Source organism: Falco punctatus (assembly GCF_963210335.1).
Source record: "Falco punctatus genome assembly, chromosome: 2".
NCBI classification, from domain to species: domain Eukaryota; kingdom Metazoa; phylum Chordata; class Aves; order Falconiformes; family Falconidae; genus Falco; species Falco punctatus.
The window spans coordinates 5244836-5268416 of record NC_137581.1 but is presented as its reverse complement, the minus strand read 5'-3'; the positions used below and the strand labels follow the sequence as shown (position 1 = coordinate 5268416).

The window sequence follows — 23581 nt, the reverse complement described above, 5'->3', positions numbered from 1 at the left end:
CAAAACTGCCATCCAAGTGAAAGGCCTCCACTTGATTTCTTTTTCAGCCATGCTTACAGTGACATCAATAGAAATTTTGATTGCTGCCCGAAAGCTCTGTTAAAAGACAAATCTGGGAAATACCCTAGTTATGTCCTTGGAAGACCGCTTAAGTTAGTACTTTGTATGGATCTTAGGGTATCTGTTGGCTTTGGAGGAGAATATCTTGCCCTGACAAAAAAAAAAAAAAAGACATCATGACAACACCTTTTTTGCAGAAGTAACACTGTCCAGCCTTAAAATGCAGTGCTCTCCCCGTCAGGTGACTATGCAACCAGTTCTGGACTAACAGTGTTGCATGGCTTCTAATTCTAAACCAGGATATATGTGATTGAAATGTATTGAAAAATTGATTAAAATATATTTGAAAGTATTCTTGATTACAGTGAAATAGGCTGGGATGTGTTAGAATATCCTTACAGCTGATCTGAATGAACTGTTGCCAGTATCTTGCCAATTTTCAGTAATAGTCATTACTTCCCTTCTGTGGCTGTGCTCCAGCACAGTATTTACCTGTGTTCAAGCCCATCCCTGTTTAGCAAAGCACTTAATCATATACTTACATTTAAGCATATAATTAACTGTAATTGAAGTCAGAGGAATATGTGTTCTTAAGTGTTTTGGTGAGTCAGGGTACCTTGCTGTAAAAAATACAAGCAGATTCAGCAATGCCTGAAATGAAATAATTCATTTTGATATCCAAATAAATCAAGAATAGTTGCTACGGCAACTAAGAAGTTCAAGGTAATGTGTGGAAAGAGCAAAGTAATTGACAGCCCAATTAAGAATTCAGACCTGAAGTTAATTTTAAGGAGACAGATATTCTGATTAAAACCTAATTTCTGGTTAGAAGCTGAAATGGCTTTCTTATTGTACTTCCTTTATGAAGTATCCAGTCCATAGGGCCTGATCTTACTGCAGGCTAGAACTGATGAAACACGGAGGGATTTCAGGGTCTGAATCCAGCCTGGCGAGGAGAGCCTTTCTTTGGACTTCGGTATCAGCATCAATGTCAGCCACTGGCAACATGTCGTGACAGCTCTGAGGGTATCAGCTTCTCAGACATAAAACTGTCCACCAAGAGGAGACATAAACTTGGTAATCGTGTACAAACAATTCTTTCTGTGAAATTGTGGTTTGCAATCACAGAAGCGTTTTTGCTCGCATGAGCAAGCGCTGCTCTCTGTACAGGCAGGCGGAATACGTCCTGTGCTCATTTTCTCCCAGTATCTCTTGCATAGCAATAACTATCATACTACATTCTCACCTTCCCTGATTCACTCCGATGTACAGTCTTCATTAAAGAACAATCAGGGTGTATATCAAATACTTTACGTTTTCATCTGCATTTCGAAGAATCTATAAAACATGTGAGTAGTAATCAGAAAAACATATCCTTCATTTGAACCAAAGCATGTGATGTCTTTAGCTCTTTTTTAATAGAATCCTGAATATTTTCATCTTACAGTAATGAAATAATGAACTTTGCATGAAGACATGGGAATTGTTTCCTTTAAGGCTGACAGTGGGAAAAGAAATTTTTGGTATGCCAAATAAATACTAACAATCCAGCTGATAAAGTAATCCCTTTCAGAATCAAGCTAGTTGATTTTCATTGTACAACCATACTCTTATCAGCACAAAATGATTCAGAAAGAATGTCCATTTACCTAAGAAATTAATTCACTATTAATATACACTTTGACTGAAAAAGATAAAAAGTCAGCAGATTCCACCCCACCTCACCCCCACCCCCCCGTATTTATTTGAATGGGATGAACAAATGTAAATTAGTCTCTTACAAAATTACCAGTTGCTGATTTTCTATGAACATGTGTACACACTTTGCTTTCTAGACTGTGCGGGTATATACAGAACGTCTGCACAAGACAGCACAGAAACGAAACATGCCGTCAAGTCCTGCTCCAACAGTGTACTTAAGTAGTTACTAACTACTAACTAAATCAGGGGTTAGTCTTAATTGAGACCAAAAGTTCTGCTAAAAAGATTTATAAAATTTAAAAAAAAAATAAATCCAGAAAAATTCTCCATCTGACAAAAAAACACTTTCAGAGACTTCTTTTGTTAACAGTAATATGCATATAATTTCTATATGGATTTTCAGAGACAGCTAACAAATTACATCTGTTTCTTTTGGAGAGTTTATGTTGTGATGGTATATGGAGAAGTTTAAGGAAATAGTATAATTAATATTATATAATACTAAAGGAAATATTATAATTTGAAACAATACAATGAAAGGCTGTACTACCAATCACCTTTTCAATACAACAAGTAAACCGTACGACGGTTTGACTTGAATTCGTGATGGATGGGAAAAGATACTTTTCTTTCCCATTTCCCAGCTGTAGGTTCTGGAAGAAAAAAATCTCACAGTGTGATTTTCCTACAAAAGATTGTATGTACCTGGAAGTTTCCTTCTCATTTTGTTAGAATTGTTTGATCTGTGAAACATAGTGTACTGTAACGGCATGAAAATGAGATAACAAATTTATCTAAATTTCTAAAATTATAATTAGTCCTTCTTGGTGACATGATGCTGTCCTTAGTAAAGCTGAAATCTTTCAGGTGACACTACTGCATACTTTTCAACTGGAAATGTCCTTACATAAAGGCTGCTTGCCAAGCAGTTTCCTTCTTCATTGTCTTTATGCACTGCAGGTAAAGCTGTGGCCACTGGTTATAGCAAAGGCTAAAGATGCAACATTCTGGACTTTTAGTTTTCATCCTGCCCCTCATTTCCTGGGCTTCCTTTGGGTCCACATTTTTCGAAGCAGCCACCAGTTTAGCAAACTGTGAGTGCATGAATTTCTAACCTGGAATTTCTCAGTTGTGTTTTCCAGGGATGCCGAGCTCCCTGCTGGCTCCCTTACTGATTGCCATCTGGATGCCCAGGCTCTCCAACCTGGTGGTCACTTTAAGAAACAGATACGTCCATTTGCTTGTCTTCTGAAAGAAGACGGATAATCATAACACACTTTACAGATTGTATTGAAACCCAGTTAAAACCTCTCATGTCTCTTAGTAGATATTACTCAAGTGCAGGGTATGATTTCCTTCATTATTCTCAGTCCTTTTTTTTCTTTAACTTTCTATGGAGTGTTGAACAAATTTCAAGTACTGTTACCGCTGTCAAGAATTAATTTAATAGATAAACATTTTCCTTTCCCCACTTAGGCATTGTTCATGCTGCTGTTCTCCACGCTACCATTCCATCTGTGACACATCTACCTCATTCTTAGTACACTTCTCTTTGCTAATTTAATGATGACTTCTCTCTCCATGAACTTATATTCATTTAGGATATAATGTCAGATGATTAATACTTATCTTCAGAATGTAAATATACACTCTGTGATGTTACAGATTTAAACAAAAGGCCATTTTTCTCCAGGTTGCTCTTCCCATGTTCATGTTTTCAAACAAAACGTTTACTGAAGCCAGGAATAACCCTGCCAGTTTTCCTCCCTTAATCATGTGGATTGGCTAGACAAAGTACTCTGAAGACCTCAGGACACTAATAGACAGTTTCTCAAGTTAAGTGTCAGGACACCAGTATGATTGGATTACTTTTAGGATCCAAGGCTAATCCAAGATTTTTGTTCCTGTGTTTTGGCAGGAAAGCCCAGTAGTTTCTTTCCAGACGACAGTTTTATAGACTCCGGAGAAATTGATGTTGGCAGACGAGCCACACAGAAGATCCCTCCTGGTATCTTTTGGAGATCTCAGGTGTTCATCGACCACCCAGTGCATCTGAAATTCAATGTGTCTTTGGGAAAGGCTGCTCTGGTTGGCATCTATGGTAGAAAAGGCCTCCCACCATCACATACACAGGTAATGGGACTGCATTTCAATTAAATAAATTTGTCTTAAATTGTATGTTCATATGGCTTACTGCTTTATTTCAGCTATGTCTTTCAAGACTTTTTTTGCATGCTTGCAAGATGTTAAAGGTCAGCTGTCTATCCAGAAAGAGATAATCAAGTGGCAATTGCAACATTCACGCACCTGACCCAGGCGAAGCAGGCAGTTGCCTGCAAGCTGCCACAGGAGGGAAGGGCTTTGTGGGCTGATGGCTCCTAACAGCATGAGATAACACTTTCTCCATCCAGAGCCCCTTGCAGCAGCAGCCCCTCTCAAACTGCATCAAAAAGAATCGTCTCTTGAGCAGCCTGGTGTATCTCAGGTCTGTCTCCCTCTTTCAGCCTCTGCCTTGCCTCTGTTCTGGGAGGAGCAGCAAGACCTCAGTCGCTTACCCTCACAGAGCAAAATTCACTTTTGTCATCTGTGCTGAAATGCCTTGAGCCACCTCTTCACGTTATATATGTTGACTGTCTGATTAGACTGAGATTGGTCAGGGCCTAGTAATTAGTGCACAACCAAACAAAAACAATTTTTACAGAATGCCGCTGGCTTACTTAGGCAGAAATCAAGGTATAGTTATTATTCTGTAGCATCTAAATTGAAGTGGTTGCTTTTCTTGACACAACGTGACCAAAGCCATGTCAAGAAATCACTTTCTGGGAAAAGCTCTGAAGAACCATCCCCTTAAATAAGGATTATGTGCATTATTTTCTCTACTTTCCGATTCACTTTCTGAGCTGCTCTTAACTAGATTGAGTAATACATTAGGACATAACTCTCACTGACAATGCAGAGTATCTTACTTCCACTTGCATCAGCAAGTTATCAAAGTATTACCAGGTTTATCTGAATGTTGTAACTTCCCTTGCCTTCCACGATTAACTGAAGAGCCTAGCAACAAACACAACTATTTGAGATCTATAGAAATGTATTGCCTTTATTTTCTTTTTGAACAAATACGTTTATTGTAATCTTTCTGGGTAATATGTTATTTTCTACTTACTAACACACCTGCAACTTATTTATGTCAAAGAAGTGTCATAAATTTACTTTCTCTGCCTACTTCTCTGCAGAATTAAAATATTTCAATAGGATCAGCAAGTCATAAATTCAGTGACACAGTAGGGCTGTTACTGCCCATTTTTAATCAGTCTCTTTTTATGGGGAAATCTGAACATTTTAAACTTGAAACTCCTGTTTTATTTAAATAAAAACTGAAGTCATGGTGACATTAACTGTAGATCAGAAGTCTGTATTGATTTTACTTGTTTATTATCATTATTAATTTCTCTTGTGGAACTGGAGTTATTGCATGAATAGTTTCAATTGTTTGAATAACAAATGTAAAATTTAACACCTAAACCTCAGGTCTGTTGAACTTAAAGCAAAATCTTTAAATGTAGCAAGGCACTATACCCAACCATAGTAATGTTTTAAGGAATTCAGAAGTTTCTTCTTTAACCTCAGGTTTGCTGGGATATTCTGAGTGATTTGTCAGTGTCAGGACCTTTCCTATTTAGAACAGCATGGCTGTGTGTTAGTTGAAGCCTCAGCTGAGAATGAGATGTTGAATGTGGGATGTGGGACATATTTGTCAGTATTACATGCTGGAGGAGGCAATGCACTTGCTCAGAATCCTTGTAAGTGCTGCTTTTTGTGTAGCCAGTAACTGAGAGCTGGCAAGTATATAAAGATCATCATCTGGACCAAAACATCACTAAAAATGACTGGAGGGACATTTTTATTCAAACAGTAAAAATCACGGTATGCTAATAGAAACAGGTCATGAAACCCATCCTGTTCTGAAGAAATAACTTAATGAACCTGCAGATATTGAATCAATGTTGATTTTTTACTTGTTAATATTTAATTTAATTTTTAAATTGCCCCTTTTCCTAGAGTTATTATTTTATAAAACTTCTGTCAATTAAAACATTGGTCTCCTGCATATTTTTATACGATGTTTAATCTCACCATAGTTTATTAGTCTTAGGAGTCTTGAGAGTCATTAAGTAAGTAATCTGTTTTCTGTGTTGAAATTGTACACTTGTCTCTCTTAGTTAATGCATATTACACAAATCTCAACTATTCTTTTGCATAATCCGGAGTATCTGCAGCGCCCAATAATTCTACCCAAACAGGTTTATATTTTCAAATTTTGTAAGGAATTTCATAAACAAGATTTTGGCAAAATGTGTGCTTACAGCAGTGATACAGTCTACCGCAGAAGAATTTAAGGGTCAATTATTTTTCCCTAGCCTATCTAGTTGATGGCAGCAGTAAAATTCTAGCTGATAATCAGGTTTTCCTCTGTTAGATAATTAGATATTTCTTCTATTTAGATAATCCATCTTCTGTAGTGTGACCCTTAAGATAGTCTGTTCTCTTTCAGGATCTTTTAATTGATCCCAGTGCTGTAGACCCTTAGCATATATTCCTGAATTTGGTAAAATGGTAAAAGTCATATTTATCCATGCTAAAACAAGGAACTATTCCAGATTCTCTTTGGAAACCTTCTCTGCCTTTGGTGACCTGTCTTCTAGTTAAGGTTGCCAACAACCATGGACACCAATAAGTACGAAGAAAATGCAAGCTCCATTTTTCTGTAGTCTTAGAAACAGAGCCTGTAGAAGCCTAAAACAGTTTACCGTTAACTAAAGGAATTTCTTCTCATTCTTCTCAACAAATTGTAAGAAAAGTTACACAATTTTATTATGGTCTATAGGATTTAATCTTCCTAGATCAAATCCTTTAAACTCTTTTTAACCTAGGCCAAATCCTGTTAAATCATAAATTCTAGGGACTGACCATCACAGCTTTTGGGAGGTATTTTTCCATTTGTACAATTTGAATTTATTAACATGTTATTTTATCTATGATTTCCTTGTTTGCAATAACTCTTAATTGCGTACTAAAACCTCAGAATGTATCAAAATGCAATAAAACACAATCCATTTGTGGATCAATTAATATTTATGAACAGTAGCTAGTAACTTTGCAAAGTCATCAACATCCACAGCAGCATCTTGCAAATACATATAAAAATAAACTTTTAATTTTGGCAGGAAGGTCCAAGTAAGCATAAGCCAGACTGGACTGTAACAACAGCAGCTTACCATAGCTGGGTGCCTTAAAATTGTTTTCATTCTTGCTAAGCTTGGAGCATCTACCTCTAGTATGCAGCAACAAGTGGAGGCTGGTAAAGCACAGTCCACAGGACTTTTCTTAGATGTCAAATTTAAGATGAGACAGATTGCATTCTAGAAGTGTCTCTTTCCTTGACTGCAACCCAGTGGTTCTAGAAAACTAATTCAAGCTGTCATGGAGATGTCAGCACTTGGTGAGATGAACTTTACCTATGATGTCTGCAGTTACCTTTGAAAAATCTAGTCAATCTGTTCCAGCGTGCTCCAAAATGGAAATGGAAATACCAGCTTTTTCTGTTACTGGTTTTAACTTCTTCAGTATACCTGTCCAATGTGTTCCTCAGTAAAACTCAACTCCATTGAGACACTTCCAGCAATCAGACAGCATGGTGATGTCCTCTGTCCACTGTCAGCTGTGTCAGTCATGGCCACACTGAGATCTGATGAGGAATCAGCCTGGGCGACAGCTCACCCTCAGAGTAGCTACAAATGTCAGGCTCACAAAGTGTCGTTCAAACCAACCTTTCAAAGCATCGTCTTTAATCTTTTTTTTTTTTTTTTTTTCCAAAACAGAAACTTACATTTTTAATTATATAATTTTAGAATTTATATCTGCACTACATTTTTAGGTTTTATATGTTTATATGGTATATTTTAGTAACTTGTGTTTACACTCCATATTTTCAACTCTATCTCTGACAAACCTAACTTGGATAGACACCCAAAAGGAATGCCCTTTGCCCATGTGCCAGCTTTTGTGTTCTCAAAAGACACTTCATCACCAAATTTGAGAGATCTATATATTGAAATATAACAAAAAAATTAAAACAAGGCTCAAACCTTATTTCATGTAAATAAATAATTAAAACGCAGTAATTAAAATACTCTAGGAACAAATTTTGTCATTTCATGTGCAAACTATGTCATATATAGCTCGTTTCTCAAAATGTTGTTGGAAATAAACTTGCTTCATTTTTTTAAACATGGCAATGACTGCAGAAGAAAGTCATCAAGTCATCAAGTCCTTATCTTGGTTGACTTTGAAGACCATACCAGAAACTTAATAATAGAACAGAAGCACCCAAATTTTGCTACAGTTAAGTCAAAAGGGATAAGAAGCCTAAATATTGTTGCCACACTCAGCCAACTCTCAGCAACCAGTCAGTGTAGCAGCACTTACTGGTACGAAAATAATGGTGGTGTTTCTTTTTGCCTACTTTCCTCCTTCCTGCCAAAAACTACAAGCGTATTTGACCAACTGGATGAGAGAGGCAAAACCAAGTGAAATCAGGGACTAGAAAAGCTAAGCTGTGTATCAGCTGCTGGATTTTACTCACAAGATATCCTGTTCCTAAACACAGATAAAAGTCAGATCAGATAAGGTTCACGTAACATTTGTGATGTCTGCTAGGCTGGTATCTGACTCATCCCATTGATCGTTGACATATTACCAGACAAAATACTATTATTGGAGAAAGTCAGTGGAAAGTAATTTAAATAGGGAACTGAAGATAGCTGCAATACTTGTAGCAAAATGTAAGCAGTTGTTCAGCTGAAGTTACCCTGTCAAAACATAAATATGTCCTTTTGAGGAAAAATTCCAAGAGCCACCCCCTAAACGGGACTTTTACATTTTGCTGTATCTCTTTTCCATCTTCATCTTCTACAGTCTTCTAACTACTTTTGCTATTGCTTTAAAATAAAACCCTTGCTGGCTGCAAAGCCTCTGCAAAACCTCTACCAGAATTTATGTACAAATACCTCTTATCTTTTCCTTGGTGACCCATAGCAATTCTAGCAAACAACCTCGTTAGGCTAGATACATTTTTCTTTCTATTTGCCTTATTAGCCAAGACACAAATAAGCTTCTTATCATCATACTTACAGCGCAATTTCAGCATCGTCCTTGGACCTCATGTTTCCCTGGCTATGTTTCTGCAGAATGAGAACATATCAGTACGGTCAATATGCCCCAAGTCACCTTCTAAATAAAGATGATTTCTTGATTCATGTAATTACAGAAAAATACATTTATATACTAGCTATTTCCAAAATGGTCACTTGCAGGTAGTCCAGCAACATACTTGTGCTAGCAGAGAAAATCCTGTTTATGACACTTCTGTAAACCCAGAGCAAGAGACTGAGTTTGAGGAAGCCTGAAGTACACATAGACAACACTCTGTTTTATGTTTCAGTTTGACTTTGTCGAGCTCCTTGATGGAAGACGTCTACTGACACAGGAGGCGAGAAGCTTAGAAGGACCTCAGCGGCAACACAGAGCTTTTGTGCCCTTGTCCAGCCATGAGACAGGGTTTATCCAGTATTTAGATTCAGGAATATGGCATTTAGCCTTCTACAATGACGGCAAGGAATCGGAAGTGGTTTCTTTTCTTACTACTGCTATTGGTAAGGATTTCCTGTATTATTCCTAAGCTTCTAAATATGCCTTGAGGCCAGATATTAACACACATACTCAAATTGCATGATGGCTTTGTGTGGTTTTGGAGAGAATGCTTGTAGGGGATTGTATTTTGCAACAAGCTGAATACTGTTAGGCCTTAAACATCTCATAAGTATTTTGTAGGCCTTTTTACTAACTATATCCGTAACAAGATTCTACCCAGTGCCAAAGATGGATTACAAGCTTGAAATTCCCTGCTTCATTCTCTTCCCTTGTTCTTCTTTTTATTTAGGCTTTTTTGGTTGGTCGGTTGTTTGGTTTTTTTCTGTTTCTGGAGCAGAGGTACAGGAATGATCGAAGAGCACACAGCATCACCATGCAACAGTTTTGTGTGACGGACAGTCCTGCCTTTGAGCACCATCAAAATTACTCAGGCTGGAGTTCAGGCAGAGTATTTGGATTAAAACTCCCATAAAGAGCACTGCAAGGCTTAGTAGCAGGAACCACAAGAACAGGAATCTCTGTTTCTTCTTACTAACAGAAAGAAGCTGAGATTTCTTAAGAAGAACAAATTAACTAAACAAGTCTCTCATTTTCTCTGTCAGTCAAGTGCCCTGCCAGTTCAGTGCACAGGCACCGATTTGTTGCTGTCCAAGGAGGAAAGGATCCTGCCTGTGGGCTGCCTGACAGTCTAGCACACTTGGGTATTCTTCCTCCACCTTGTAAATACCAGAATCCGTTTCTGATTCAATAATATTTAAATTTGACTGACCTGCTGAAACTGTTCCTGTACCCAAATTCATTTGGTTGTAATTGCTCCATAAAACTGGCACTCAGCTTTCTTCTAGCCACAGTGATTGTTTAATGGACTTTTTTTTTCCTTGCTGAAAAAACCAGACTCATTCCAAAGCTGCCATTAATCTCCCTCCCAGAAGAGGCATTGGTGTTGAGTCTCAGCTGTCTGCAATAGTTACCTAAGAGCTATGAGCTGTAATTTGTCTTGGCAGGTTAATTAAAAGTTTAAGTCTTATTAAAGCAAAGTCATTAAGATCCCAATATTCCATTTTAACGTTAAAGTTTATCTAATGCAGAAGTGGAAACACTGCTGTAATACTCTGTGTTAAATTTAAAGTCTCGAAATGCACATGTTCAGTCCTGTTCACAGTTAAGCAAGACCAGAAATACTTGCATGTTAGCTTAAGAAATTGAAGTCTTGCTCTATAGAATGCAGATTTACTTTCGTTTAGTTTACTTTACCAATTCAAGTTTTTACTCACATTGACAACCTTCTGCCCAGAAGTACCTCCAGATATTCCTCTGAAAGCAACTTTTTTTTTCCTTACCTAAGAATTTCTTCTGTTTAAAATTTCCCATCACAGTAAAATTGGTAAGGCTTTCGCAATGGAAAACACTTTTAAAGCACATCACTAGTTGTTCCTGCTTTCAGAGTGATGCTAAGTGTTCTAGCAAAATTTTTCTTTTGGCCTTATTGCTATAACATGTGGGGGGTGAGGGGAGCCAAAACATTCTTAATTTGCCTTTGAACAGCAGGGGAGTGATGTGGGTTAGAAAAGCATGTTAGAATGTCTTTAAGGCAGGCCTATTTATTTTGTTCATACTCTGCTGTACTTTCATGACCACATGATAAGCAGAACAGTCCATGATATACAGTCCATGATATATTCTATATATTCCCTGTTGACCTTGAATCATTCTGTGTTTCAGTACAATGAAGTTTTCTTTTGCTGTACAAGAGGGAGCTTTGCCCTATACATGGGAATCAGTTTGTCCACTGGCAGCTGTATACGAACACAAAGCTATAGTGTACAGGAAAAAACTGTTTAGTTACAAGCTATGCACCGTGAAACTCACGTGAGATAAGTAAAACAATTCAATAGGAAGATGTGGCTTCTTGGGTAGAATTTGACTAGATAAATGCAGCATTTTTGTAAGTACTATAAAAAAGTATGGTAACCTTAACAAGTTGGTACCTTTCTTCTTAGTCTAGATTTCAACAGCTTGTTTAAAAAAAAAAATCAAGGCAGGTGTTTTGTGTAAATGTACTGTAATACTTCAGAACCTTTCTAGTATATTCATGAGGTCTGGCAAGATATGGTTACTAGATTTTAAGTCTATAAATACTATAGTACTGTGGTGTTATAATTTTTGCCAGTGCCAGAGTAAAGAGGATACAGCAACCTGACACAGTGTTTATGAACCAGGGTGTAAAATAGCAATGCCAAACAAATAAATCAAATCACATGTGATGGGAGCCTTAGATCTATCTGTGTGGGGTGAGGAACGTGCAGGGGAGTTGCTCTGACTGTCAGAGGCAAGCTGCCATTTAATTTGATTTCTGTGGCAGGAGCATGTAGAAAATCTCCCTTTATTATTGCATTGACATAGGGCTTACAGTGAGAGCATGTTTGAAGAGTATAGCTGTGGTGCAGGAAGAAGTAGGATCCAGTGATCTGAGGACCAGCAGCCTGGAACTCCTGAATTCTGATTGATGTGCTAATTCTGACCCCGACTAGGCTCATGCTTCAGCTGCTCACCATGTAAAACTGCGGAGTGACATTTCCCCAGAGATGCTGCGAGGGTGATAGAACTGCTGGGAAAATACATTTAGCATTAATTAATAATCACGGATAATAGTAGAAGGCACAAAATTGATAATGGAGATCATAATGATAAGTTCATAAAGCCAAACGGTGCAGTGATTCCTTCAGGCAAACTTCCCCTGCAAGTGAGGACTCACCTGAGTAAAGGACCAAAGCTTTCCCTTCAGCAAAAAAAATGCTGAATGAAAAGGGTGCTGATTTTCCAGGTATATCTGCTATGTTCCGACAGACTGAACTTTTGAGAGCCAGTAAAATCATTGCAGGCTGTGTATGACAGTATCAACTGCAGTTATTGTGCACTGTTTGCCTGGAATCATTTGGCCTTCATTATTCTAGAGAAAACTGGAGAAAAAATGGAAAAAAACCCTCATCTGTATTCCCAGTTTGATAACACATAGTTAATTTCATAAGTTGTGAGGCATGTCCATCATGCAGTTTTTGAATCCCACATAGCTATAACTAAATCCTCATGATTTTGAGGGCAGGAGATGGCAGTTTAGCCTGTTTTCTAAAAGGATATGGAATCTCATCACTAAAGAGTTAGGTGGTGTCACAATGTGTGCCTGTTACATGCCACTGCATGTAAACCTGGGGAGAATACAGCATCATAATGCCTGTCAGAGCTTATACTTCTGCATAATACAGTCAATTCAGGTGGAGCTAAGAAAATATTATTCTGGGAAAGTTTTCAGCTTTTCATAGCATTTTTATATCCCATTCCTCTGAATTATAATGCAAGACATTAAAAAGGAATGGACAATCAAGGTCTCTCAATAATAAATTAACCTTTTTGTAAATGACATCGGTGGCACTTTCTGAAATTTCTAATAGAAACACTTCTTTGAAAAGCACCTTGTGGATTCACCTCTGCCTGATAGTGGTGATTTATTCAGAACAATCTTGTATAAGTGGAGGAAAATAACAGGCTGAGGAATCAGCTGGAATCAGCACATCTGAGACAGAGATGTTGGCCAAAAATCCCAGTAGAAGCAGGAAACATCTGAGAGCCTGCAAACAGCATCTATGGAATCAGAGAGAAAGTGTCTTCCAGCAGCTGTTACTGCTGAGCTCAGGCAAGCTTGGCTGTGCAGGGCCACTGAGAAATCCAAAGGAAAAGCAAAATCAGCTGTCTGTAAGAGGAGAGCATCTCCCTTTACCAGCATGTCACCCAACAAGCAACAGGAAACACATGTAGAACACCTGTGATAAGATGCAAGGTTTTGTCTCGCTTTTATCTTCTGCAAAAGACAACACTTAAGTTTAACAAAAGGACTGTTGTTTCTGCTGCCCCCTCTACTATCTGTAAAGAAAACTAAGTACTTTCCTCCATCAAAGTGCAAAGCAGCTGGCAGCGTTATTTGTAAGGGGCTGCCAGCACATAAAGCACTTTGCAACGTACATCGAAAAGCAAGCTCCCTTCCTGCAATAGCCAAAATTATAACCCACGCCCATTCAGTCCCTAGGACAGCAGTTCACACACAAGAAGGATACCGGCAGCGGAGCACTTCGCGGTAGCACTGACTGTAGAGAGGCGAGACCGGAAACCTTCCTTGTGGGAGAGGTGATAAGAATGAATCTTCCTGAGCTCCAAGTGAAAGCGCCTTCGTGTTTAGCTTGTTCTTAGCAAAGGGAAAAGGAAGAGCCTGAGTCACTCCGATTTGCTTCCCTTATTTTTGCTGCCTATGTGTAGGCTAACTTAAGCCTTATCGACTTCCAATTCAGAGGGGATGCGTAAGTGTGATCCACTTACAGTCTCAAAGCCATTCATGTTATTTACACTTGTTTTGCTAATGTCTGGAAAAGTCTAAATTGGTTTCATGTAAATATTAAGGAATCAGGATACCACGCGGACTAACACGGGGTGTGATCTGTTCTGGGTTACACTTCCTTTTAGCTCCTTAGTGCCTCAGTTGCTCGACTGAAAACTCCCCCATGTACAATTAGATCTTCAGAACTGAAATGAGGAAAAGTGGTTTTAATGTCCCGGCTGCCCTTTTCTGAACTTCTCCTTAGACTAAAGAGGCTGGAAGTTTAGCAAGTACTTTGCTGAATCAGGACCCTTTAACTGTTAATGAGACTCCAGCTGCTATGTGGAAGTACTCATTTACTACAAGTGTTGTTCTCCCCTATTGCATGAATGTGGTCATCTGAGCCCTTCCCCTGTTTCACAAAGGGACTTGTGAGTATTTCCACCTTGTGATAACCCTCTACAGATAATTCATTAGTAGCCTGTTCCTTCCCAGACTCTTACCTTGCTTTGCACAGAAAAAGAAATATAGAGGCATATGGAAACCATGGAAGGAAAATCACTTTATTTTTGATGTTATTGATCTCCTGGAAAATAACAGCAGAGCTTTGCATGCTCTGCAGATAGTTTTTTGCCTTCAGCTCTGGGTGTCCCATTACAAGCCTTTGCTTGACAGACACTTTATCAGATGGTCAATGCCTTTTTTGATTACCCTCTTGTTGCCACCATCCCTTTTCTGATGCTTTGTTTCCCACTTCCAGCTTTTAGCTAGCTTGTCTGAGTGCGGTAAAACTTGTAGGTTTCAGTCAGGTAGTATTTAGGAAAGATACAGTCACTCAATTCAGGTAGGAGGCAAAAAGGACATTTATGAGTCCCTGCCAGGCTGTGCTAGGCTTTTTCTTCCCTTGTGAATTTGGTCTCATGAATGATGCTATGTTGACAGGCTTGCTTGATTGAAAACTTAATGCTTATCCACAGGGTAGCCTCAGGTTATGCTCAGCACTGCGAGGTGTCTTCCACTAAACATCCAGCTGGCCACAGGACTTAAGGTCCTTCAGTGAGAATTGAATTAGTCCATGCTGGAGGATGGCAAGAAGACAGCAGATTGCCATCTCCATCCTAGCCAAATCCATCCCCGCCTGATTGGTAAGGTATCATCTGGAGAGCCAGAAATGTGAACTCCCTCTGTCTGAGCTTTCTATGAGCTGCAAGAATTCCTCTCTTCAAGCAGGTGTAGTAGTGTGCTTGGTGAGATTTTGCTTTTTCATCCAGCCCACGTGTAAATCTAATCTGTTTGCTTTATAGGGCTTAATAAAAAGCAAATATAGCCTGAGCCTGGGTCTGGAAATGGAGAGACGGCTGTGCAGAGGTGAAACTTTTCACATTAGTTTGCTTTCCCTGTGCCCAGAGGATTTTGTTTGCTGTCCTCGGTAACACAGTGTTGATGTTTTTAGATGGATAATGATATGGCCCTTAAAACTGTAGCACCTGGAAGTCAACAATGTCTTTATAAGTGCCCCCTTAGTATTTTCACCTTTTTCGCCCAAACTGATGAAGATTCTCATTTCCCAGTGAGGTGAGTCAAGGGGATTAGCATCTTCCAGTGTTGGAGTTTATCTCCCTGTCTGCCTTTTCAGACGACTCCTAACAGATCAGGCATTGTTCCTGGTTCTTAAATCCCCTTCAGTTAATATTCGTACATGATCCTGTGGCACACCATTCCCTTAATGTTACCTGCAGCTTTCTGCCTGCTTTTCTGCAGCTGCACCACTTCCAAGTAACCTAAAGTCAGATCAGTTGCTTCAAATCTAGATGTTATTTCTGATGACCTTTTTTCTCTCTGCAAGTGTCTGAAACAATTCTTACATAATAACCCTGCTTCCCAAGCCATAATGACAGGCAAAATTATTATTTCAGGATTATTCTTTTGAAGATGTAAGGCATCTCTAATAAAGGGGAAATTAGGGACACATCTCAAAGATAATTAAATAATAAGCAGCCTGGAAAGGTCAGATGCTTGGCTGTAAAAACTTTCATAGCTGCTCTTTCTCTATAGAGTGTATCTCTTCATTGATGCTCTGTGAGTAAAAGCTAGCAGTAGAAAATTACACTGTATAAAACTAGCTTAGCTTTAAAGCAGAGCTGGAATAATTTATTTAATATTACACTTGAGCTTTTTCTGGATTTTTTTTTCTATGTATGCTCCTCTTTCAATAGATCTTACGATTGCAAGTGATGATTTGGGTGGGAAAAACAGGCAAGCAGACACATATATTCATTCATATTGTTGTACAGAAGAAATTAAATGATGTTTGTAAAGACTGCTTGGATGCCAAAAGTATTCATCTCAGTAGAAGTTAGATGTCTGAATGTCTTAAATGAACCAGATTTTGTCTGGTTTTGATCATGCTTTAAAGTGGTAGAAAAATGAAGGTAGATTTGTCTTTTTGAAAAGATTTGCCTACATCTGTACTTACATGGGCTGGTAGCCTTGAACTTGCTTGTCAGGGTGCTGTTTGCAGGCAGGCAAGTTCTCTTGATCTGACAGAGCTTGTACAAAAGGTTTATTGATCAGAGTAATTACTTCAGTTTTAGGGTCAAGAAAGGGTTTATTTAATACTGAAGTTAAAGCCTTTTTCTTTCAGTTATTTCTGTCCCTTTTTTTCAGTTCACTTTCTTCAGAACAGCAGAATTCTGCCTTAATAACACGGCATACAGTGCTATCTGCGGGTTTTCTGGAGAAATGTGTAAAACTGTGCATATGGTTTTCGTTTTTACACATTTGTATATAGCTCTTTCCATGCACCCCAGACTGCAGGCTAATGTAAGCACAGCTTGTTTTATTCCTGTGTCGTATTACCGAGCTGCTAGAAACAGCTCTGTGCAGACTTTTCTTTCCATGAATGCTCTCCTGCTAAAGCACAGAAATAAGGTTGTGGGAGTTGCTCGTCCACTTTGGCAAACAAAACGAGAACCCTTTCTGTACTAGAACAACAGACTTTTTAAAGACTTAATTTTCCAAAGGTTGTATAAAAGTGTATGTATTTGCATGCAAGACCACAAAAAGGAACGCCAACGACAAAAGGAAAAGCCAACAACATTGGCACCTTGGGAGTTACTGGACCAATCTCCCCTTTTGCACGGGGGCTGAGTGGGATAAGGATGCAGTCCGTACAGTAACTTCTGGCGTATATTGACTTTTTAAATGATAATGGCTGGTCTGTGTATTAGATGTGTGACTACTTTCTTTTTTTAAGTAAGTGCTGCAAAAGTTTCAGAAAAAGTGACATAAATTGTATTAAATTGGTTTGTAGAGGGCTTGCTGGAGGCTCTGAGAAGAAACATGATTTGACCAAGTTTGTGCGGCAAGTGTGCTAGAGGCCGAAACAGAGCTATAAATTCTACTTTTTCTCTGGCCCTGATCAAACATCACCAAGAGCTCAATGCAGTCGCCTGAGCACAGGCATCTAGCAGCACCTGAGATGCCGCAGGGAACTGAGGCATCTCTACGGGGGGGGGGGGGGGGGGGGGGGCAGATCCAACAAAAAACCTACAGGAGACTCAGGCCCTTCTGTAGCAGTGGCTGGAAACTAGGCATCATACTTAAGAGCATGTGACGAACACCAGGCGCCTACCTAATTGAACCTCAGACATCAGTCATTCCAGCCAGAACATCCTTATTTACCAGGCTGGGTATATTTGCCAAAGACCTTGTGTAAGATTAAATTTAATCTTTAATGCACCTAAAATTATAGCATTGCTAAGATTTCGTGGCATCTGTTTGACCAAATGAGATCACATTTGAGGTCCTCTCTGTGGGTGTATGCAAGAATGGTTTGCTTTTTTCCCCTGAGAATATACCAGCTTACAACATCATTTAAAATGAAACTCAAGGCCAGCTTTAGCCTTGCCCTGAGCTACAAGAGCAGAAATTGTAATGTAGTGAACGTGAAGTAACTTCCTGCTTGCTAGTGCAGCTCCAGAAGCTGAACCCTGAAGGCTGAATAATTGTTGTTTCCTGTATTAGTTTGTAACAATTTATGAGAGTGGGAAGGAACGAAAAAAAAAATCTTTGCAATCCCTTGGGCAAATCTGGGATATGAGAATTTCATTTACTGGAGTGAGATTCAGGTTTAAAAATATTCCAGCTGCAAAAAAGAAAAATGAGGAAGAAAAGAAATGTTTGCAAAGTGTCTTCCTCGATCTCCACAGCTTTGTCATATGTGTGTTACAAGTACAGGATTAAAGTGTTATTGTGCTTAGGAGCTGCGTTATAGAAGGAAGAAGAAAGCTTCAGCCCAACAGCTACTCTTTGTTTAAAATCATTCACTGGTTTGGGGGATTTTTTCCCCAGCTGATTTCTAACCTGTGATCACATTTCAAGTGATTTAGAACAGAGGATTTTTTCAGACAGTCAATGTACAATTCCTTAAGAAGTGCGTTTCATAGACCCTTTCATGCTTTTAGCATTGCTCACATTCTAGGGGCAGCAAGCAGTGTTCCCTGCATATCCCTATGAGCAGCAGAAATACATTAGCAGGATTTTCTAAAAGTTGGTGAAGTCAAAGGAGATTTTACCACTAACTTAAATGTTAGTGTATGTAGACCAGTGCCCAAGTGCTTTTGAAATCCCACTACACCTTATACTTTCAACCATCTGATAGCTTTAGATTTTAAGGCATTCTGTACTGGAAAGATTTCTTCTTAAAAAGGAAGCAGTAAGAGAAAGGAATGAATCAGTGAGATAAAGCTCGCTCTCAAAGGGCAAACCAAATTCAGACCAAATGTGGCATAGGCTTCTGAAATGGTTGGGCTTGTTCTCTTCATTATTTGCTCCCCAAACTATTCCCACATGGTCTTTGTTTCTGTAGAACAGAAGTTCAAAAACAGTGCACAAAAAAAGCTGGTTTTGTACTGTTTCCAGCTGGGCCTGGACTTGTGTGTGTTTGAAACAGTGTGAGAAAGGCTGATATTATTGTGGTGAGAGCCATTTGAGTACCTGGGTAGGTATCTCAAGCCAGACCTAGAAGCAAAAGTACAAATACCTCAAGGGAAAATGTGTTCACATGATGTACTGTCAAATTTGGCAAACTCAGCAGCTCTTGATGATTTCAATAAGCAACCCAAACTGATCCTGAATGCCAAACCTTTTATGCTTCACCATCACCTTTTAAAATGATCCAGTCTCTAGAGTCACTGCTGGCTGGAGCAGGTACTTGCTGTCAGTACATTAATGGAGATGTGGGGTATCTGCCATTACAAAGTGCTTTTTAAAAAAAGTTCTTACAGAGGAAGAGTAGAGGGAGAATAACATGCAATTGGATACCATGGTTACTGTACTTCACTCTGACTTTCCAGAATCAGGAGTGATTTAAGGATTGGTTTAAGGACTGCCCGCCCATTGCCCTTTTCCTTATTTAGCATCCTTATACCTGCATGTGAAGGTTAGAGTTCCACTGGGATATGATATCAAAACAGGGTTATATGCATGGATCTTTAATTAAAACAGACCTCCCAGCCTTTAGAAAAGAAAAAAAAAAATATCTGGCACAACATCAAGTGGCAGTAGCAGTATCAGCATCACGCTAGGTGCCCTACAGAAGAGGAAGCTGTGAAAGAACACTCAAAAATAATGCCTCAGTTTCCATGATACTGTCAAGACATTCCCATCCCTGGCTTCCAGGTGTGGATTACTTGAGGTAGAAATGTAAAAGCCTTATAAAACACAAATGAAGCAGAAAAATCAAAATCTTGGCAGGTGAGGATGTACCATAAGAAGGAATCAGTCATTTCAAACTTCAGCTGGTAAAGGAAGAGGAGGCATTTCCATGTTTCCTTTGTTTCCAGGGTATTTTTTCTCCTTTTCATTTTTTTTTCCTTTCCTTTTGGCTCATAATGTTAAATCTGATGTTTCGAGATATCTGAAACCCGTTTTATCCCCTCTCATCTCCATGTCTCTCTTGGCATTGTTATCACAATTAGAAGAGCAGGTGACAGTTCTCTAGGCTTAGATTCCAACCTATCCTGCGGAGAAATTCAATTGAGTACCATAATTTCTTTGGAAAATAAACAAGACTGCAAGCACTGCAACTGGGAAGTAAATTAAATGTGTTCACAGAGCTTCAGCATCTTCTTTGCCTTCCATGTTATACTGCCTGACTTCCTATTAAAATTATTGCTAACATAGTCAGGGCAGTGACAGGAAGCATTTTTGGGAAGAGAGATGTTATTGCAATGAACTTGTAAGTGACAGCTTTATCCTAGACAAGCAGATCTAGGAGAGAGCATATGTGTCTTGCTAAGGTTGCTCTGATGTAGCAGCAGAGAATAAGGTGAAGTAACACGGTGTCCCTTCACTCTCCCATGGGATGTAATTCATTGTACAGTGAGAGAGATGCTGTGCACTCTTCATGGCCCTTTTGCATTGATGTGGCTCACACAGGGGATTTCAAGGTTAGATATGAACCATGGAATCTACCTACCTGCTGCCGTGCTCCATGTGTGCTCCCTCCCTCACAGCAAACCATCTTCTTTAGCCAGGGGAACATGACTAGGCAGAAAATAGCTCAGTGGACAGTCAGGAACAATTTCTTTCCACGTGACAATAAATATATGTATTTAATTGAGGCAGTAAACAATTCTCCTCTAAGTATTTGTTTTACCTCCAGATATATTTTTTTTTCAATAATTTACTGTTTTTAAATTAATGCATCTGTGTATACAGAGGGTGGGAATTTATAAGGAAAGGGTAGAACTTCTTATTACACCTATCAGTAGGTATGCAGTATCTCCCTGGACTGGTAGGTTAGCATCTGAGCCAATTTACTTTAGGCTGAGCAGCTATGTATATCTTCTCACCAGCACAGAGCAAAGGAATTTGAGGCCATTTCTGGTGTAGAGGTGGAGTAGACTACTAGGTGAATAGGCCAAACAGTGAGGATACCTAAGGAACCCAGCTTTTTTCTTTGCAACTCACTTCTACTATTGAATATTCTAATTGGTACAAGTTCTATTTTCTTTGAACATTCATTCCAGAAACTGAGATTAGCGTTGATTCATTAAAGTCTAAGTCTTCTACTTCCATGCTATTCCTACAAGTTTCTGACACCAAACACTGCCAGTTCCAGAACAACTCTTTGAGGTTGTTGAATAAAATAGTTATATTTGAATTCATACGACTTCACTGCACAGAATGGCATTTCATCAGTTCGTAGAAAGCAATCCTGGTGCTTATTAACTCCCAGGAAAGCTACTGCCTTCAGTTGCCAGCTAGATAACTATTTTTTTCTTTGCCAATAGATAGTTGCCTCTAAATGCCTAGGGAATGTTGATGCTTGGTGGCAAGTGTAGGCTATAAAATATTTATCTTTAACACACAATTGTGTTACTGCAGCCTCTAATAGGATTTGGTGTCAGGCAAACATCTGCCTTGGCCTCTGGCCCAAAGATAGAGAAACAAGCTATTAAGTCGAATGTTGCATAGTAAATAAATAAGGCGGAAATACTGTTAAAGTAGCTATACCGCTGACCAACAAATATGGTGAGTATATAAAAAAGAAGTCCACCAAGAGTCTAACACTTTGTCTGCCTCCTTAATACGTTTATTGTATTTCATCTGGATAAAAGTAATTCATGTGGGTAATTGGAAGCCCAGCTGACAGGTCTTTACGGAGCTCACCGCAGTAGAGATGGTTTTCAGGGGGCTTTTTGTCAGCACCAACGTGGTCCCCTGAGCGGACCATTAGCCTGGGAGCTTTGTCGCTCTCCCATGAGTCAGTTTATGACATGAAGCAAATGGTGTATTTGCCTATGCCCCAGATGACAGCCCTAAAAAAATGGCAATGGTAACAATTAGTAGTTTCCTATTGAACTCGGTGATAACCTTAAATGAAAGGTAGTGGGGTGTGAAGTCTTATTATGGGTATGGGCAGGATCATGCCAGTTTATAGCTTCTCTCAGGGTAAGGAGCAATTGCAGTGGGAAAACAAGCGATGAGATAAAGATTTCGGCCAAGTTTCCCTCAAAATCTACCAGCTGTGGGATTACTTGTACTGGAAAAAAAAAAAAAAAGTCCCCTGAGACAAATGGCAAAAATCCCAAGGTATCCTCAGCAGCTGCAAGTCAGCATGGTGCATGAAGCAAAGCTGGTTTGCTCCAGACCATGATCTGTTTCTTTCTCTGCTCTGATAATTAAAACTCTTGAGCAAAGAGTACTTCGAAGAAGAGTCTTGCTGTGGGAGAAGTCTAGGCTTTTACACTTATATAATGTTTTCCATCCCTCCATTTTTGTGAGTCTAGAAGCATTTTTGTACACCCTCCTTTTCCTGAGTGAGGTGGGCTGGACCAGAGTAGGGGGTATCTGCTAGGTCAGACGAGGCATTTCTCTGCCATTCTCCAAAACGGGACAGTGTGGATCTGAAGACCATGTGTCTCATTATGTCATTTACTCCTTCTCTCAGAGGAGATTTGGATGTTTACAATATTTATTCAGGAAATTACTTGTTTTTTCAGTTGCTAATTAGATTTTGAAGCTGGCAGGACAATTACTTCCATACGCAATCCGCTGCAGTCCCCATTAGAAGCCCCACTGCCTCAAGTTTTGCAGGTCTGTTCCCAGTGTGAGTTGTTTGCTTCCAGGAGGTTTGTTCCTGCTGCCTTTGGTTGTTGAAAGGTGGCATGGGAGCCGCATTTTCAATGTTCTCTTTGGACACAATAGCAAAACCATATGAAAGCATCATGCATCATCCATTGACTGACTCTCAAATTGATAGTCTTTGCCCTTACCAGCTGGTGTCAATCAGATCACTGCAGAGATTGGGAAGCCGAGAGAAAGCAGTGGGAGTCAGGCTGAAAACAGAGAACATATATCTCTTTCTAAAAAAAGAATTGTCCATGGTCTCACAGTGAACTTTAACAATTAAGTAAAACAAAACAAAACAAAACATGGTCACGATTCTCTAAAGCAGTTCCCATGGCACTATTCATAAAACACCATATGGAATTCTGTATATATTGGAAAATATCCATATAATTACGTGAACAGCTAACAGGGTAAGCTGTAGAATGGAGAGTGGAACCTGGCCATAACTGCAGTGACCTGCTTTTGTTTATTGATTGACAGTTTGTCACCTCTGTACCAATGTTGACTGTGGACATACTTAAAAGACAGACAGTTGTTTTGTACCACCAACTTTGGGGCTCCCTGAGTGTTAAAAGAGTTTACTCTCTTCTATCATCTAAGCCCCATTAGATAATAATTTGGCTAAGTCCTAACTTCTGAAGATTTGTCCGCTTGATTCTTCATTCTTTCTGGAGTTCCCCTGTGATTACTGCCCAATTTCTTATGCCAAGTCACCCACCTCCTCCTGTTTAGTTTGAAATGTAGGTATTAGCACAGTGTGTGTGGCTGGGTGTACACGTTATGTGTGCATTTCAGAAGGGCCAGAAAATCGACTCAGCTGCCAAACCAGTGCAGTCTGTAACCACTGAAATGAAATTCAGTCCTGGGATGAAGACAGAGGTTTTTATGGGAAGTCGTAAGCACATATGACTTGCTAATGCCTGCAGTCTTCAAAGTAAAAAGAAATTCCTGTTTGTGATTGTACCTAAGAATATAAATAGGACGGTGCTTAGTATTGCACACACAACTCAGACTGGTTGCTCACCAGCCCAGGTCACAAGCCTTGTTTCTCATTAGCTTTGGAGTTCATGAGAAAAAAAAGGAGGTTCATTTAACACTTCC

General features: G+C 39.2%; 1 protein-coding gene across 10 annotated transcripts in view; it reads left to right on the top strand.

The window, feature by feature from the left end:
- The window catches only part of TENM4 (teneurin transmembrane protein 4), a 762970-nt gene that overhangs the window by 579384 nt on the left and 160005 nt on the right, over positions 1 to 23581 (top strand). For all 10 annotated transcript variants that reach the window (XM_080374860.1, XM_080374862.1, XM_080374861.1 and 7 more), the window contains 2 exons: positions 3680 to 3894; positions 9266 to 9476. In XM_080374860.1, the coding sequence (XP_080230986.1) occupies positions 3680 to 3894; positions 9266 to 9476 (426 nt within the window). The remainder of the gene's footprint in view (positions 1 to 3679; positions 3895 to 9265; positions 9477 to 23581) is intronic.